Source organism: Oryza sativa, chromosome 2 (assembly GCF_034140825.1).
Source record: "Oryza sativa Japonica Group chromosome 2, ASM3414082v1".
Taxonomy (NCBI): Eukaryota; Viridiplantae; Streptophyta; class Magnoliopsida; order Poales; family Poaceae; genus Oryza; species Oryza sativa.
In genome coordinates this window covers 9128852-9146947 of record NC_089036.1, presented here as the reverse complement: position 1 = coordinate 9146947, position 18096 = coordinate 9128852, and the positions used below count along the sequence as shown (strand labels likewise).

At 39.9% G+C, this 18096-nt stretch overlaps 2 protein-coding genes and 1 long non-coding RNA gene across 3 annotated transcripts; 1 reads left to right on the top strand and 2 right to left on the bottom strand.

The window, feature by feature from the left end:
* Nucleotides 1–139: 139 nt before the first annotated feature.
* On the bottom strand, nucleotides 140–3720 carry LOC4328940 (ubiquitin-conjugating enzyme E2 5B-like). Its single transcript, NM_001409966.1, has 4 exons — nucleotides 3466–3720; nucleotides 2425–2552; nucleotides 1191–1295; nucleotides 140–667 (listed from the first exon to the last, which is right to left on the bottom strand). Exons 1-4 carry the CDS (start codon nucleotides 3533–3535, stop codon nucleotides 524–526), a joined length of 447 nt encoding a protein of 148 aa, NP_001396895.1. The 5' UTR covers nucleotides 3536–3720; the 3' UTR covers nucleotides 140–523.
* Nucleotides 3721–8021: 4301 nt separating this feature from the next.
* Nucleotides 8022–13175, bottom strand: LOC4328939 (uncharacterized). Its single transcript, XM_015768534.3, has 2 exons — nucleotides 12251–13175; nucleotides 8022–8389 (listed from the first exon to the last, which is right to left on the bottom strand). The coding sequence occupies exons 1-2, from the start codon at nucleotides 13105–13107 to the stop codon at nucleotides 8374–8376; spliced, it is 873 nt and encodes a 290-aa protein (XP_015624020.1). The 5' UTR covers nucleotides 13108–13175; the 3' UTR covers nucleotides 8022–8373.
* On the top strand, nucleotides 9072–9454 carry LOC112937994 (uncharacterized). The gene is made up of 2 exons (XR_003241029.2): nucleotides 9072–9221; nucleotides 9309–9454. It is a non-coding gene; the product is annotated as an uncharacterized lncRNA (long non-coding RNA).
* Nucleotides 13176–18096: the final 4921 nt, after the last annotated feature.

Here is an 18096-nt window from a genome sequence, read left to right as displayed (position 1 = left end):
AAGCAAATAGCGGAATTAACTTTAAAATTAGGTTTTAAATTTTTAAATTTTAATTTGCGACTGATAAACCAATAAGCAAAAAATGAAGCTGTACATTTGAATTATAGCTACTTACAATTAAAAAAAGGAGTCCACGTTAGTTACAAACTTGCTAATTATTAATTTCGAATTTTAGAATGAAACTAATAAAACAGTAAATAGTGCTAATTATTAATTTCTAATTCTAGAATGAAATTAATAAAACACTAAACAGTCCAAGATGGGTTTCAGCCTTTCAGGAGATCAATACAGACTATTTTGTCACAGTTACTCTGGAACATAAAAGTACCATTCCAAGTGCTCATCGAACAATCAATAGAACCACCCACTACATAATTTACAATAGCTGAACATCTATAGTAGGATTCCATACAACAACTCGAGAGTTCAATTTGATTCTTGCTGTTTCTTAAATGTTGAAAGAGTTACAGGAGAATACAAGGCAATACAATGGCATATCTCACATTTCTTATTGTTAACCATTCTAGCCCATAGCATATTTCTGGGTCCAGCTCCTTGCGGTGGACTCGTACTTGGCCCGATCAGTCTTGTACATGTGAGCAATCTCTGGAACCAATGGATCATCAGGATTTGGATCCGTCAACAGCGAGCAAATTGAGAGTAGCACCTAAATGAAATGGAAGATATTAGAACTGAAGTTTACTTCAGTGTCCAGCATATGCCCCAAAAGCTCAGAACGGTGCACGTGGGATAGTGAACACGGCTGAACAAGATCAGAGGAACTGAACTACTTCAGTGTCCATCATATGCCCCAAACCCAGAATGGTGCACGTGGGATTGCGAACACGGCTGAACAAGAACAGAGGATTGACTACCAAGCTTTATGCTCTCTTCGGTCATAAATTGTCAATGTTTAGGACAAGTTTCGGTCAAAACTTTTAAAACTTTGACCATCAATTTTGTATCAGAACAAATTTGTAATATAACATATTTACAATATTATGATGATACTTTTTAGACAAATCCATATACCATTTTGTCCTTGTTTTAAGCAAAGGACCTGTGAAACTATTGATGATCAAAATTTTAAAAATCTGTCCAAAATCTTATGTTAAATGCCAAATATTTATGACCGGAGGGAGCAGCTCCTTTCTTACTTCAATTGTTCATCATATTAGGAACAAACTTACCTTTGAAATAGTCAATGCAGGACTCCACTGCTCCTTCAAGATATCAAGGCATATGCTTCCGTTGCTATTAATGTTTGGGTGGAACACCTTTGTCTTCAATGCCACCTGAAAATTTTACTACTGATTGTAATTGTTCTGTAGAACAAAAATAATTAAACTTAAGACAGAAAAGAGCAAGAAAAGGTAGTGGAACTCTGAGTCCCAACTACAAATTCCCAATCATGAACCGTTACGTTTTTGAGTTAAGAGAAACATCTAGGTCCTGTACAACCGAGACCTTTTCTATATGACAAACTTTGGTACCAAATTGCCAATGAATAACCAAAGCATAACTCTGTACAAGGATTGCAGTTGGCGCCACTTTTAAACAAGGGTGTTTTTTCAGGGGAAACAATTGCCTTTAGGTTCAGAAATTGTCAAGGATGTTTTCACACCCTTATGCTACATTTATCCAGAAAAGACACCAGATCACAAGCTGCACTCTGCCACGACCATGCACTAAAGACATCTCACTTGTGGCATGAGAAGATAAAACTCACGAACAAACAAACCGATAATTGTATAACTTGTTCTACTAAAGCAAAATTAACAAAGGACTGATTCTGCTTAGGCAAGAAGAACAAATGACCGGTTCTGTAAGGGCTAAGCAAGAACAAGAACAAGGAAAAGTGAAGTTAAATGGAACAACTGCTGCCTACACCATTAAAGTTAAAAAACTTGCACAAGAACTATCTACAGGCAATCACACGCTTAGAATAATACATTCAACCATATGGACGCACAATACAGAAGCAACAAAAACAAATGACTGCTTCCATTAAGGACAACCAAACAACATTTCATAATACCAGAACAGGAACAGGGAAGTAAAGGTGAAATTAATTAGAATTGCCACCTACACCACTAAAATGAACACAATTAACTCTCATCTTCAAAAGGCAATCATGTGCTTAGAATAACATGTTCAACGGTATGGACGCAGCATTTGATATTGATGCACTAAAACCTACCAATGGTTTTCATAAATCACAGTTTATACTTCCTATCATATCCCACTTCAGAAAATTGATACACCTACTATCGCCTAAAAGGTCCAAACTTCCAGGAAAAGATCTTGTGTAAGATTTTCACAGTATCCAGTTTTCCCATTCACTTGAACAATCCAGCATTCATAGTTGCAACAAGGAAGCTATCTTAAAATATGTAGGTTGAATACGATGTAATGTTTCCTTACCTTAGGCGGTTTGAATGGATAATCAGGAGGAAAATGAATGGTAACCAAAAACACGCCTCCAGCATAAGGGCTATCTGATGGACCCATCAGTGTTGCCTGCCAGTGGAACATATCTTCTGCCACAGGGCCTGGTAGGTTAAGAATACATACATGTCAGTCGTATACGTAAACAACTAAGGAAGCATTTGTATAGAATGAAGATCAAAGGAATACTAGTACGACAGGTTGTTACATCTTCCAGCAGAGCATGAAACACCTAGCTTATTCCAACTTCCAACATACGGAGTATATAGGAAGTAAGTGAACTGATACAATAGAACATTGTCCTTAAAATTGAGCAAGCATGGTATGCGTAATTGTTCTGTTCTTGGAAGCACTAATGCCCTAATGCATATACCAATGCTCTTAGTTGGTAGACTTATTCAAAGTTAAACATAGCTAGTGATCTTATGACCAGCCATCCCAAAGTAGGGGGATAAAAACTCTTTATCCGTGAACAATCAACCATTTAAAAATTACAGAGTAAGCCACTCCATCTGGACCATCTCCATGTGCTTAAATAAAGTTTCGGTAGCTCTCTGAATTGTGATGCATAAATAGCCACTACGCAGCTCATTCTCCCTGCAAATTTAACTGATCTGATATTGCATTGGGCTACAGAATACAGTTCTCGCTTGTTTTCAAAGCTAAGGATTGCAGATCTTATACGATGTGCCGTACATTTAGGTTTACTTAAAAGTGAAACTAAAAAGCGGTATTACTACGTTATCATCGAAATTTCTGAGTTTTGACGAGATCAAAGGCTGAAAAAGAAAATCCGGGTTGGCTCGCACAGGCACCCCCTCCACTTGCACAGAAATCAACAAGATCATCATCCACTCGTCCACACCAACAGCAAACCAACCTACCTGATCCTCAGATCTAGCGACGGGTCGCGCATGGAATCGATCGATCGAGCAGGAAGCAGAAGCACAGCACGGCTAGTAAATCGAAGCTTAATTACGCAGCAAAAAAAGGTGATGAGAGGGATATGCATCTCACCGGCGCTGCAGGAGGTGGGGGGATCCTTCTGCAGGTCCTTGAGCTCCTTGAGGATCCGCTTGGACGCCATGGCTAACGACGAGGAGTAGCTCTCTCCGAATCTGAATCCGGCGGTGGAACGGAGAGGAGAGAGGGGGTGGTAGTAGTCGTAATAAAGAGGAGGAGGTTGCGTGACGTGTGAGGTTCTGGAAGGTTCGCGTGACGGACTTGTTCCTCGGCCGCCGCGTCTACGCGAGGAGGAGGACTGGACCGTGTGGGTTGGGAGGAGGATGACGATTGAGGAATGAGGAGACGGGAGGTGCTAAAAAAAAAAATTCCCTGACACTAATTAGAAGTATTGAATATGTACTAATGATTCGCTCAAAATATATATATATACTAATGATAAAACCTACTAGTATTTCATAACCCGAACTAATTCACAAGACAAATCTATTGAGCCTAATTAATACATGATTAGCTTATCTGATGCTACCGTAAACATTCTCTAATTATGGATTAATTAGGTTTAAAAAATTTATCTCATGAATTATCTCTCATTTATGTAATTAGTTTTATAAGTAATCTATGTTTAATACTTCAAATTAGTGTCCAAACATCCGACGTGACAGGGACTACAGTTTAATCCCTGAATCCAAACACCACCTAAATTTTAGGCCTGTAACATCAATGTTTGAGACTAATTAGAAGTATTAAACGTAAACTTATAATAAAACTATAATTGCATAAATAAGAGCTAATTCGCGAGACATTTTAAGCCTAATTAATCCATAATTAGTACATGCTTACCGTAACATCACATAGGCTAATCATGGATTAATTAGGCTCAACAGATACATCTCGCGAATTAGTCCAGGGTTATGGAATATGTTTTGTCATTAGTCTATGATTAATATTTCTAATTTGTGTCCAAACATCTGATGTGACAGGGACTAAAATTTAGTCTCTAGATCCAAACACCACCGGAGTGTAGGAAATGTTACGTCCACCTAAAATCTCTTAAAATATAAGACAAAGCCACGGAGAAAATATAAGCTTATGTAAAAGAAAGAGAAAAAGATGAGAAGTTTTGGTTCTCATACAATAGATTGTTTTACATAATCTTCAAAATATTTACATGAAATTTATAGTGAAAGAAATAGAGAGGAGAAAAATAAACAGAGTAAATCTTACAGTTAACCTATTATATACTTAATACCTCCGTTTCAGGTTATAAAACTTTCTAGCATTGTCTACATTCATATAGATGTTAATGAATCTAGGCACACATATATGTCTAGATTCATTAACATATATATATAAATATGGCCAATGCTAGAAAGCCTTATAATATAAAACGGAGGAAGTACTGTGTTATTGTCTCCAACAGGAGCTAATAGTCAATAGTTAGCTATACTATAAAAAATTGCTCTTAAGTAGCGGCCGTCCACGCGGTTTTCGGTGGACGGCGGAGGGGCGCACGCACCAACGTACTAGTACGACTTTGCTTGCTATGCGGTGAACATTCGTTGCACGGCTACTGTGTGGTGTCATGGTGCCTGGTGATTTCAAACTCAAATGCTCAACGAACAACGATGGCGGGTGAATTTTGAAGGACAGGCCGCAATGTTCTATAGGCCCCCTTTGAATCATAAGAATAAAAAAACGGAGAAATAGGAAAAACATAGGACTCTGATAGAAATACAAGTGTAAAACAGAGGATTGCAAAACACAGAAAAAACATAGGAATGACCGTTTGATTGAGCCGCAGGAAAAACATAGGAATTTAAGAAGAGAGAAAGACTCAAAGGATTCTTAACATGAGGTTACATGAGGTAGAACCTCATGTTAAATTTCCTTCAAAATTTGCATGGGAAGAGGCATTCCATAGGAATTTTATAGGATTCCATAGGATTCATTCCTTTGATTCAAAGGGCTATATAGAAAAAATTCCTATAGGAATTAAATCCTTTAAAATTCTTATGAATTTCCTTTGAATCAAAGGGGCCTAATTCTGTGAAGTGAGCATAGCTCAACTGGTTAGGTTCCTTGTGGTGGAACCAGCCCACCCGGGTTTAAATCCTAGATTTGACACGGGTGCTCGCATTTACGGCTAATTATTCTTTCAGTGGTAGGCGACGTACCCGTCGACAGCGAGGCGCCTGTGGTGACTTCGTCAATCTCAAGATATGCCGGCCCAGTCTTCCGGAGGTGCTCATAGGGGTAGAGTGTGCGTGTGTGCGTTCATAGGGGTGAGTGTGCGCACGTTGTGAGCGCCTGCGTTTGTACTGTGTTTCAAAAAAAAAAGGGGCCCTAATTCTGGGACTGTAGCTCGAAATACGGACTTACAACTTAAATTTGCAAAATGAGAGATATAATAATATATAAACCGTGCACATCGACTGTTTATGGAATTTCGGAATCTTGAGTACTTGATAACTTATTCAGACTTTTGTTCTGTTATAGCATTCACACTTAGGATTTGGCTTCACTCTTTTTTTAAAAGAAAAATCTAAATTACTCCTCAACTATTTAGGTAGTTTGAGATACCCTACAACTATAATACTTATATACTTCATCCGTTTCACATTAAGTTTATTTTTAGCTATCTTCATTTGTCCGAAAATAAGTTTATTTTTAAAGTAATCATTACATCATAATTGTATTAGAAGTAGATAAAGTAAGAGCAAGTCTAATAGTACAGCCCACTACCAGCTCCAATTCATCTATAGCCAATCTAATAGCCAATTCATACAATAGTTGCTTACTATACTATTAGTATATGGTCCCACCTGTCATATACACAGTGTGTCTTGGAGTCCGTGCTGCAGCTGGCTACAGATCTGTAGCCCGCTGCTCTTCTCTCTCATCGTTTATATCATTAAAATATGTTTATGGCTAGCTAATAGCCTGCTATTGTACCTGCTCTAATGAATAGTTTCATTAGGGTTTCATAAAGTATGAGTATTTTAGTTTGTCCTTTTGCTTTTGTATTAGAATGTGTGATTGGTGAAAAATAAACTTATTTTGGGACGAATGTAGTATAATACATTTAAGATATTCTGGTATGAAAAGCTATGGACAGTGAAATATCTGGTGCTGTAATTTATGGATTCCTCAGATAACCTCGATATTTCAGAAGGTAATTCAGACTTATCTTTTTCCCTTTTTATTTGATAAATCGTTGGCTACCAATTCATGAAGACAAGCAGGCTCACCATGCATTACAAAATCGCCATCAATTGCATATTTGTTCCCTAATACTACCATTTCATGAGCCACCCAATTACAAATTCAAGAGATAAAAGATACCCAGCTCAGAGGAATTCTTCGTCAAGTAAATTCTACTTATCGACCTGCTTCTCTGAGTCGTATCATTGGGGTTTTCAGCAGAGATTGTTGTGGCTGCTTTGCAGCTGCAGCAAACATGGAAAATTTTCTCCAGTTTTACTGTAGGTACAACCCAGCTACTGTTGCAGCTAGCTGCAAAGCAGCACTGCCAAACAAGCCCATTTGCTAACTGAAAGATTTGGGTTCACTTTTTCATACAAGGTTATAACACTTCGCTTGGAAAAAAATAGGACAAGGTTATAACACTTCGCTTGGAAAAAAAATAGGACACTTCATCCAGCAATTTTCTTCCTCACTGTTTTGTATGCATAGTACAATTTTGTTTAATTTCGTCACCATAGGGCAAAGTAATTTTCAGGGCAATACATTGGCTCAGGTCTTGGGCACTGCTACAAAAGTGTGATGAAGAGGGCGAGCGTTTAAAAGTTGCATGTCGTAATCTTGAGGCAACGGTTATGCAACTGTTTACCAATTTTTGATGGAGATTCACAAACAGAATTTAATAATTGTGTACTCCTTATCTTGCGTTGGTAGGTGTCTTCTTTTTTGTGTGAGAAGCTTTTTATTTTGTGTGCTACTCTATAATAATTGGTTGTAGTTCGTTGAGCAAAGGCCGGAATATTCTATTCCATTATCAAAGAAAATCTCTTCTCACTCACCACCGTGGGCTAAACCGTTTGGGTTTTGGGATTACCTCTCTTGGTAATGGGCCAAAAGGCCATAAGTTCAATGGACTTGATCATCATTTCAGGAAAGGAATAAGTTCATTTTAAGTCCCGCGTCTTGTTTTTCAGGGGATACCGGTTTTGTAAGTTGGGGTATGCCTGGTATTGCAGTTCAGAGGTGAATTTTAAACTCGACGTCAAGATGAGGGACCTAAAGTGAAATTATTTCCTTCAGGAAATAAAACAGTAAGGTCCAAGCCCATTAAACCTGTATATTGAAATGGCCTCCCCTCGTGTATCTGTTGCCTTGCTACAACTTATGGAGAGTGGTTAAATGACTTGTTAATGCAGATTTCATCTAATCATACAATGGTAAAGCTATCTCCAATGTTATATCTTAACTAAGTAACATATGAAATTACTCTCTCTCTCTATACTCCTCGTCGAAACCATTCTAGTTGGATCAAAACAACTAGTAGTAAAACATGTACCACACGGCCACTTAAAATAAAGAACAGGGTTGTTTCTAAAAGAAAAAAGGAACAGGGTTTTGGAGAGCTATGAACACACAAAAGAAAACAATTCCATTCCTGCTATGTATGTATATATACCACACAATCAAAAGAATTTGGGGAGCTAGGAGTCATGCATATACAGTTACAAACTTGTTCGCTTTCTTCTCTTTCTTACATGCTTCGAAAAATACCATCAAGGTTCAGGTTCTTCAGAGATCATTCAGATTATATATAGTGACAGTCTTATCACGGTCGCCACCAAGCAAAACCAAATCATCACCTTCCCGTCGCGGCAGGAAATGCAAATAAGTTACGGCAGCAGCAGCAGCTTCGACACCACTGACATTAGCCTGATTGTAAGAAGCTAGAAACTGGCAACTCCTGTCCTGGATTTCCCTTCAGTTCAAGCTAAACCTGAAAATGATTTTATCGTAGAAAGTCCAGTTCAATTACTTGAAGCAATTGCATAGCCCAATTTTCACATGGTTTAATCTGTTTGAAATGCCATATTGCCATGGATACAAGATGAGCAAGATATATTTCTCATTTCATACAATCAAGACACAATGTACAAAAAAGAAAATGAAATTATGCAATATGCCCTATTTTTTCTTTTTCGAGTAAATTCCTTGTGTGCCCCTGAAAAGTTACCCAATCCCTTACATGCCCCTGGAACTTACTCAATTCCTTCTATACCCCCGAATTTTCGATTGGATCCCCTACATACCCCTACCGTTTGGGTTCCGTCAGATGTTTGTGTTCATGTGTGTGTTAGCTTGTCAGTATTTTCATAAAATGCGAAAATGCCCCTGTCAACCCTAGGTAACACAGGGCCACATCCGATCCCCAAATCCTCCAAAATAGTATAGTTCCCACACGCACGGTGCCGCACATCGCCAGCTTTCAGCCATCGTTGCACGCGCATCGCCGCCCTTCTCCCACATCCCGGCGGCGGCAACGGCTCTGCATCCCGCCGCGGTCTCGGCTCTGCTTGCGGTCAGCGGCGGCGGCTAGGTCCGCATCCCATCAGTGGCGCGGCGGGGTCCGCATCTGGTGGGCGGCGGCGGCTTTGCATCCCGCCGCGGCGACGAGTCCGCATCCCGCCGCGGCCTCGACTCTGCTTGCGGTCATGGCGACGCCATCTCCTCCCTGCCTCCTCCGCGCCCTCCCTCTTGTCACCTCACCCTCTTCTCGGGGGCTCCGACGCCGGCCTATTACCTCCTTGCTCCGCTGCTCCTCGCCGTCGGTAATGATACGCCCTTGCGTTGATTAGCAAAATGCGAATAGCTGCTGCTGCTAGTGTTTCTTGATTGATTTGTTTGACTTTATGCAGGCGGATGCCTTGAACTGTTATGGGCTTGTGCCATTATGCTCATGATGTAAAAAGTAATATATTTGTGTACTGCTGATGGTGTATGAATGCTTTTAGATGTATTTTCATTTTCTTCCTATTAAATGGTGCTACCGATCCTCTTGATATGCTGATGAATTGCAATGGTGTTTGAGTAAACGGCTAGGGGTACTGTCTTTTACCCCCAGGCTGTGTCGGTTAGTGGTCATGAAAGATCCAATATCATGTTATATTTTTTTATAAAATACTGAATGCTATAACAAAAGAAAATGAAATTAATTTTATGCACTAATTTTTTAGCCTCATGGAATACATACTGTGCAATCATGAATGTTTCAAACCCAGCTGCCAAACATGTTCTTAGTTTTCAGCTCCTCCAACCTCAAGGGTATTATAGACATTTTCAACCAAACTAACCAGGGAATGCTGCTCAATCTAACGGTAGGGGTATGTAGGGGATCCAATCAAAAATTCAAGGGTATAGAAGGAATCGAGTAAGTTTCAGGGGCATGTAAGGGATTGAATAACTTTTCAGGGGCACACACAAGGAATTTACTCTATTTTTTCAGATAATGAATTATGCATGCTTGGAATGCAAATTCAGATATTTGTTTGGTACTGTGTTGAACAGAAGTCTCCTTCACTTCTACACCCTGGTTTTCATGTATTTTCAACATTTAGCTGGTATGCCATACCACTTCCCTAAGCAAGCCATCAACAGTTTGGATCAAATTATAGTGTCAGAAGAAAAAAGAAATTGATACATACTTTTGAACCTTTGCCTATGGAAGCCTGATAAGAAACCTGCATTATTGCAGCTAAAATTGCCTCAAAGTAAAACCTTTTTCACTGGAATTTCCTGATCTCCTTCAGAACATTTTGCTGAAACCAACAACCTTGTCCTGTCACTAAGTGTCCCTGATCACACAGCTTCTAAGCCACTCTAGGTAGGTACTAGCCTTAATTAGACACTGGTCCTTTGCTAGCCAGTAGTAGTACCAATCATGCATGTTCCTCTCATCTAGGATCCAATGTCCCTAAATGCCTGAATATATATGCTACCCCCACTCCTCCACCAAAGCTTGTGTCATTTGGCAAAATCTGGTGTCCTCTTGTAGTATTACATGGTAGCTACCATGACACAACCCAAGTGGGATCTCCACTTGTGATTTGTCAAAATTCTGGCACACCACCCTGGAGGACAGCAAGTTGGAGCAACAGTGACACGCTAACATCCGTCGATGTACAGCTCAACACCTGAGCTCCACCCCCCCCCCCTCCTCCCCAGTTTAGTACCCGAATCCGAATTGCGCAACTCGACTTACTTAGGAGCAAAATTTCTTACTACACAAAAACTAAGCTTATATGGTAATATGTTATCCTCTCTGATTTTTTTTTTCATAACTATTTGAATATTACCGAAAACAACACTCGTCTTACGAGTGAAATTCCTTACTCCACGGAGAACAAACACGCAATCGAGATCATTTTCAGAATTTTTCACGACTATTTGGATGATTCTTTTCTTTTTTTTCGCGGTCATGGACTGCGCTTGGATGCGTGCGAGGTAAGCATAGGGACAGAGAGAATCCGGGGGGGGGGGGGGGGGGACGCTTTTGGCCGGAGACACAGGCGTCCCGGCCACTCACTGATAATCAGGCAGCAGATGCGGCGTCACCGTTGTATAATCCACGGATCTACCTGATCCCACTGTAGCAGCCAGTGACCTCCTGCGGCATCTTGTGCGGCACAAAATGTGTAGTCTTTGCTACCTTAATTACTGAGGGCCCCCCATTTCTCTCTCTCTCTCATATATATACAGGACAATGACATCTCATGGCCGTACTGCCAACATATGCCCTTGTGTCCTAATTCTAATTCTCATATTGACCTCTTGGAATCTTTCCTTGTGATCTTTGGTAGGAGTAGTCTCTTGGGTTTGTGTGGATGGTTCTTGGGCTGGGTGTGTCAGATCAGATGGGACCAAGACAGATTTGCGATGCCAAAATTGAATTTGGGGATGTTGTTGTTTTGTACATTCATGTGTGTAGCAACAATGGCAGCGGTTTTAATGAGCAGAGGTATGCAGGATTTAGTTCATGGGTGTTATGCAGAAGAAGTAGCTTTCATCAGACAACAAGAGTTGGTGATATTGATGATGTGGCAAGGGAGAGATGAGAAAATGGGGCAAAGCAAAATTGGTTCTGTAAATTGAGAGAGACAACCAATGTTAATGTAAATGAGTAAATGACAGGAAAATCACAGTAACTGAGGGTAGTGAGAAGAATTCAGAGGTTTATTTGGAATTTAGGATTTTTAAAGAATTTCATAGGATACGAATTAGTATATGGGAAATTTTCTCATGTGGTCATTTCGAACAAAGAAATGAACTAATAGGAATCCCATTGAATTACCTAAACACCATCAGAATTTTGGACGATTTCTAACACGACGTTCAACTGCTTGAAATTAACTTTGTCACTCCCAAATCTTGCAGTTAATATTTTTCTTTGAGGCTTCATAACAACTCGAAAGATTTGTGCGTTTTGGAATTGCCTACGATTCAAGTTGGGCTGTGTTTAGTTTCACGCCAAAATTAGAAGTTTAAAGAAAAAAGTTAGAAACTTACGTGTGTAGGAAAGTTTGAATGTGATGGAAAAGTTGGAAGCTGAAGAAAAAGTTGGGAACTAAACCAAGCCTTGGTACGCTACTTAATTCTTATAATTCTCATGCTTTTCTATGTTCATGCGTTTTTGAAAAAAAAAATTGTACCTGTGGACGTATTCATGTATATTGTTATGGTTGTCGGTTGATACGTGAGAATACAAGTTGTAATAAAAACTTGGATGAGCGATGAAGCAACAATGCAGGTAGAGAAACAAACACAAGGGAGAGACGGAGAGTTGAAGAGTGAAGTCACTGACCATCTGACTCTGAAGAGGTAGACCTGGCACTTGCTCATGGGCCCCACCACGCTCCCGGACACGCCGCCGCGCGGCGCCATGGCGCCGCCGTCGCACAGCAGCCTCACGGGCACCATGCCGGTGCGCACCGCGCCGGCGCGCGCGCCGACGTGCGTGTCCACCACCACCTTGAACGCCAGCTGCCGCCGCCGGTACCGGTCGCGGACGCGCGCCGCCACGGCCTCGTCGACCACCACCCCCTTCGCCGCCGCCACGAACGCCACCGTCGCCACGCTCCGCGGCGCGTGGCGGAACCCGGCCACGGGCGCCCAGCCCAGCGCGACGTCGCCGTCGGCGTCGGCGAGCGCCACGCGGCCCTCCCCGTCGCCGTACTCGAACGACACCCGGTCGTTGGGGTTCCACGACACCACCCTGACGGCGGCGGTGACGTCCATGGCGGACACCGCCGAGGAGTTCCCGACGCGGAACCGCGTGGCGGCGAGCGGCTGAAGGTGGAACGACGGCGGGCGCGGGTGGTAGTAGAGGTAGGCCAGGCACGCGGCGGCGAGCGCGAGGCAGAGCGCGAGGAGGACGAACCCCGTGGCGAGGCAGCACACCCGCCGCCCCGAGCACCCGCCGCCTCCGCCGCGGTGCCTCCCGTACTGCCGCTTCCGATTAGCCGGCTGCTGCTGCTGCTGCTGCCTGTACTGGTGCGCCGGCGGCGGCTTGAGCGGGCGCGCCTGCGTGGGCGGGGCCAGCGGCGGTGGCTTCTTGAGCGGCGGCGTCGTCCTCGCCGTCGCCGGCGCCGGCGCGGGTTGAGCAGCCGTAGCCGGCTTGGGCTTGGGCTTGGTTGGCGGCGGCGGAGGCTTGTCGGCCATGGCGATGGCGAGGAGGGTGATCAAGGTGAGCTCAGGGGAGTGAAGTGATGGTTTGGTGCTTAGCTGTCAGGAGGAGAGGACTGGTACTAGTAGTACTAATATAAGTCCGCCTGACAGGTGGGGCCAGGAGAGTTTAACGGAGCGGGAGCGGGAGAGGGGGGGAGCGTCGGTGTGGGGGAGATGACAGGTGGGGCCAGGTGGGCAGAGAGTCACGGTTCTGCATGCGCGCGGCGCCATGTCTGGTCTGGGCTGTCTGAGTCTGACTTTGGGCGCTGGGTACGTTGGGGTTGGGTGGTGACGTGGACGGTAGTTTTACTAATTAGAGTAACGTTCTTCATCATCATCATCAAGGTAATACAGAGTGGAGTACTAGTATACTGTATTGATATGTGATTCAATGCATTGACTTGCAACACGACAATTTATTATATTTCCTCCATCGCACGATATATAGTGCAGATTTAGTATAATACAATGTTTTTTCGATAAACATAAGTTTTACGAAATACCCTATCTAATTTTTAAATGTCCGATGCAGTTCATTTTTAACACGCGTTTAATCATTTATCTTGTTAAAACAATACATAATTATCATTTTTTGTTTGTTTTATCGTTATAAGTATATGACTTATATTTTCCATATTTACATATACATTTTAAATAAGATAAATGATTAAACACGTGCTTAAAAAATTAACTACGTTAAATATTAAAAACCGAGGAGTACTGTACCCGCCAACATGTGTTTTTTTTAGCTATAGCTGTTAGCCTTCATCAATTGCATTTCGCTAAACCATATAAAATTATGTCTGTTTTACTTCTTAAATGTCTGAAGAACTGCCTAAGCTCAGGGCTTTTATGACGTGTACAGTGTGAAGCTAAGTGCACTTGAGGCGAAGGAAAGATTGTCTGTTCAACGTGCAATACAGCAATACTATTCGGTATAACTCATGTTTATTGATGATAATTCCTATAGTAGAAATCAATCGCTTGTCAATAGTAAGTTGGTAACTAGTAAAGAATTTTATGATAAATTACAGAACAGGTATATACGCCCATGCGAAAATCCAATAGAGTCTAAACAAAAAGCAATGCAGGTACGATTTTGCTATATATTTGTCGATAAATTTTCTCCCAAAAATTTGACAGATGTAATTACAGTATAATCGTAGTGTAATTACACTGAAACTTGCATGTAATTACACTGTAACTATAGTGTAACTTGTATGTAACTTTTAAAAATCTCTCTGTAATATGTTATTAAGGTTGTGGGAACAAATCCTTACACATATGTGTGTGCTGTGATTTTTTTTCTTCAAATTACGTGAAACTTATATACAAGTTACACTGTAGTTACATGCAAGTTACAGTGCAATTACATATAAGTTACAGTGTAATTACACTACGATTGTACTATAATTACATCTGTCAAATTTATCCCATACAGGTACGCATGCGAACATCAAATTAATGCCAAAGTTCAACCAGATCATCTTATTTCCCCCATACAACAAAATTTGCAGGTCGCAACAAGTTCTCACAATTCATGATCAATGAATTGAAGTTGCAGAATATTTCCCAAATCGTGCATTCTACTTTCAAGCTCCAATTGATTATATTTTTGTGGCGTGTAAGTTTCAATTTGATTAGTTGAGTCATCAAAAATATAAATTGATTAGTTGCAGGGGTGCTTATTTCTCATCGATCAAGGTGATCGATGTCGGTGACAAGGTGATTAGGAGGAGGGTTATTAGTGACCAAAAAAGAGAGATATGAACCGATGGCACATCGCATCATGCCTTTGAGGACAGAGGGAGAATCGAAGCTGCGGGTGGGCCCGGTAGCCGTGCTGTCCCTGTCCTCGGGCCCCACATCGATCGATGCATACATGCATACATACACATGCATATGGGGAATGTGTGTTAATTAACAAAGTGTGATCCATAATACAATGGGCCAATTTGGCTAGTACCATTACAAAAATCACGGAGTTGAAAAATACCATCGTATGTGTCATTGACATGTGGGTCCAGGCCCCACATGTCATTCTCACGTACGATGGTATTTTGCAACTCACGTATCTTTGCAGTGGTATTTTCCAAATTTACCCTAATAGGATCATTAACTTTCTAATTAATGGACTAATGTTATGGCGCACGAGAGTATCTGCTAGCCAAGCTAAGCTAATTGGTCGATCGATCTCTTGGTCCTTGTGGTTAACACGTAGCTCTCAATTCGCGGTAATCATGTAAAGTACGTATTTTAGAGGAATCATCACTCGTATGCATGCATGCTAGAGTGAGGCAGATAAACCAAATTTGACCAAATAAAACCCACTAAATCTACTTGCATTGTGATCTACACGTTGGGCGCCGCACCATGTAACGGCAGATCCACTCAAATCATTAGATAAAATATTTTATTACCACTGTTTCTTAATATATGTCACATTTGATTTTTATTTCCTCGAATTTTTACCAACGTTTATTTATTCAACTACTTAAACTGAAAAGAGTATCCCCAAGGCTGTGTCCACGTCTCCACGAGAAGAGTTGGGAACTTCTCCACCTATGAAATACGAGGTAACTCATTGGTGTGGTGTATAATTAATTAAGTATTGACTAACAAAACTTAAAAAATAGATTAATATAATTTTTCAAGCAATTTTTCTATAATTATTTTAACAAAATACACTTTTTAACCATTTGAAAAATATGCACGTATAAAACGAGAAATAGAAGAAGATAAAAAAAGGCAGTGCCGAACGCACCCTAAATATGTTATAGAAAAAGAGTACTTTTAAAAGCACATTATGTTTGTCTATTTTTATAAAAAAATTTAGAAATAACGAATAGTCTAAATTAAAAATATCTTTTTTTAAAAAAACATAACATCTATGTCTAACCGAATGTGTATTGCCAAAGTTTTTCTAAAAAATGATGGTAATATTACATAAGTTCTCCTCTAGATTACTCCCTCCGTCTCTTAATATAAGGGATTTTAATATTTTGCTTGTACTGTTTGATCACTCTTTTTATTCAAAAAGTTGTGCAAATATAAAAAACGAAAAGTTGTGCTTAAAGCTTTGGATAGTAAAGCAAGTAAAAAATAATAATTCTAATTTTTTTTTAATAAGACGAATGGTCAAATAGTACAAGTAAAATGTCAAAATACTTTATATTAGGGGACGAAGGAAGTATATTACACAAATACTCCATTATGTAAATACTACTACTTAATTGATTGATTAATTCAGTGGCGGTAATGAATTCGTATGGAGGAAGAGCGTGGGAGCTGGAAAGGAGGAAGTGACAAAATTTGGTCATGGCACCTTCTGACTGATCACTGATAGCCTACGCTTTTCTTTTTAATTTTCTTTTGTCTCTTTTCTCTCTCTTTTTTATTCTATTTATCGATCTGATTCTCATGAGCATCCATGAAGTTCTGATCAGCTGCTTGCTTGCCTTTTGCTTTACTTGCGGACGTGGCAAAGTACCTCCGCTTTAATTTCTGATTTCTTTTTAACCGCGAGTAATTATCTGTCGGCACGATTAATATTTTTTTTACCGCCGTTATAAATATGTAACTTATAAGTTATAAGCTTTGCTTCTCTTGTTAATTTTGAGTATCTGATTTCTTGAGTGCAATAATACCAAGGAATTTCCTCATCAAAAAAATATATAATACCAAGGAATTAATTAACAAGGGCATATTAGAAAATAATGAGACATTTAAAAAAAACTGTACGTGAAAGATACTTGCGACAATTTGTCACGTTTAGCATTTAGGTCGCCTTTATTTGCGATCTGCTTTTCTACTTGATTATTAATGGATATGATCGTCGCCCATATAATTTATTGAGTGTAAATGGGCAGATTCGTAGTATAAAATTATATATATTTATAGGGGATTTAGCAATTTGGTTAACCATCAGCGTAGCAAGATGTGACAGGAGATTAATTAATCAAACTACTCCCTGGCTAGCTACTATATTATCTGATTAATTAATTAGGTGTGCATGCCCTCCTGCCTGGGTGTTATTTTGGCCTAAATGGAATAGAACGGACTGCTGAATACTACTTAGCTAAATAGACAAATGTTTCGAGAATACGGACTAATAAAATTAATTATAACTATCATAAATTTAAGTAGATTTTAAATTGTGTTTCAAAAAATTGTTTGTAGAGAGATTTTGCAAAATTTATACCGTTTAGGAGCCTAACAAGTGTATGTATTCTTATATTCCATTCCATTAATTAAGACAAAAGGACATGCCTATATATGTCAGATAATCGGAGTAGCTAGGAGTTGAAATAATTCTATGTAATTCGGTATATTGCTCCTTAACGGATGAATGGACAAATGTTCACGCTTTCACGTCTTTATAACTTTTAATTTTTTTTCTATATATGAATTTCTCAGAGAATTTTTTAAATCATTTTTTCTATTTTATAATAGTAATTTAATCATTTGTACCCCCTCCATAACCATGACATCAGCTATTAAACCATTCAACCGTTCAACATAAAAGATCAGCGGCAATGTCCATTTGCATTGGGTCCAATATTATGACTGAGCCCCTCTGTGAATCAAAACGCATATCACAGGACAGACAATCAACATGAACAAAAACAACAGACCTAAAATAACTTTATCTTTAGAACTTGTGTGTGCAAAACAAATTAGAGAGAAAAAAACTAAATTATAACATGTTAATGGGAAAGTAATATTAATGTGCGAGTAGGATACAATAATTGTGGGGTTTCTTTATCTTGTGTTGGTGCTTATTTGTTTGAGTTTATGGTTTGTTAAATCTCTTAGAGACGAATATGTGTAATAATTGGCCGTAGCTTTTTTAGCAAAGGCCGGATTTTATCCCATTATCTTTAAAATATAGTTAAAAGGTATTGAAACAATAAAGCTTATCGACTTACTAATCGAGTGGAGGTAAGAGGATAGAAATAAAATTATTTTGGGATGAAGGGAGTA

Coding starts and splice junctions, on each gene's coding strand:
- LOC4328940 (NM_001409966.1), bottom strand. CDS start 3,535: ATGGCGTCCAAGCGGATCCTCAAGGAGCTCAAGGACCTGCAGAAGGAT. Junction 1,296..2,424: donor ATCCATTCAAACCGCCTAAG/GTAAGGAAACAT, acceptor TAAAATTTTCAG/GTGGCATTGAAGACAAAGGT. Junction 668..1,190: donor CTGCATTGACTATTTCAAAG/GTAAGTTTGTTC, acceptor CATTTCATTTAG/GTGCTACTCTCAATTTGCTC.
- LOC4328939 (XM_015768534.3), bottom strand. CDS start 13,107: ATGGCCGACAAGCCTCCGCCGCCGCCAACCAAGCCCAAGCCCAAGCCG.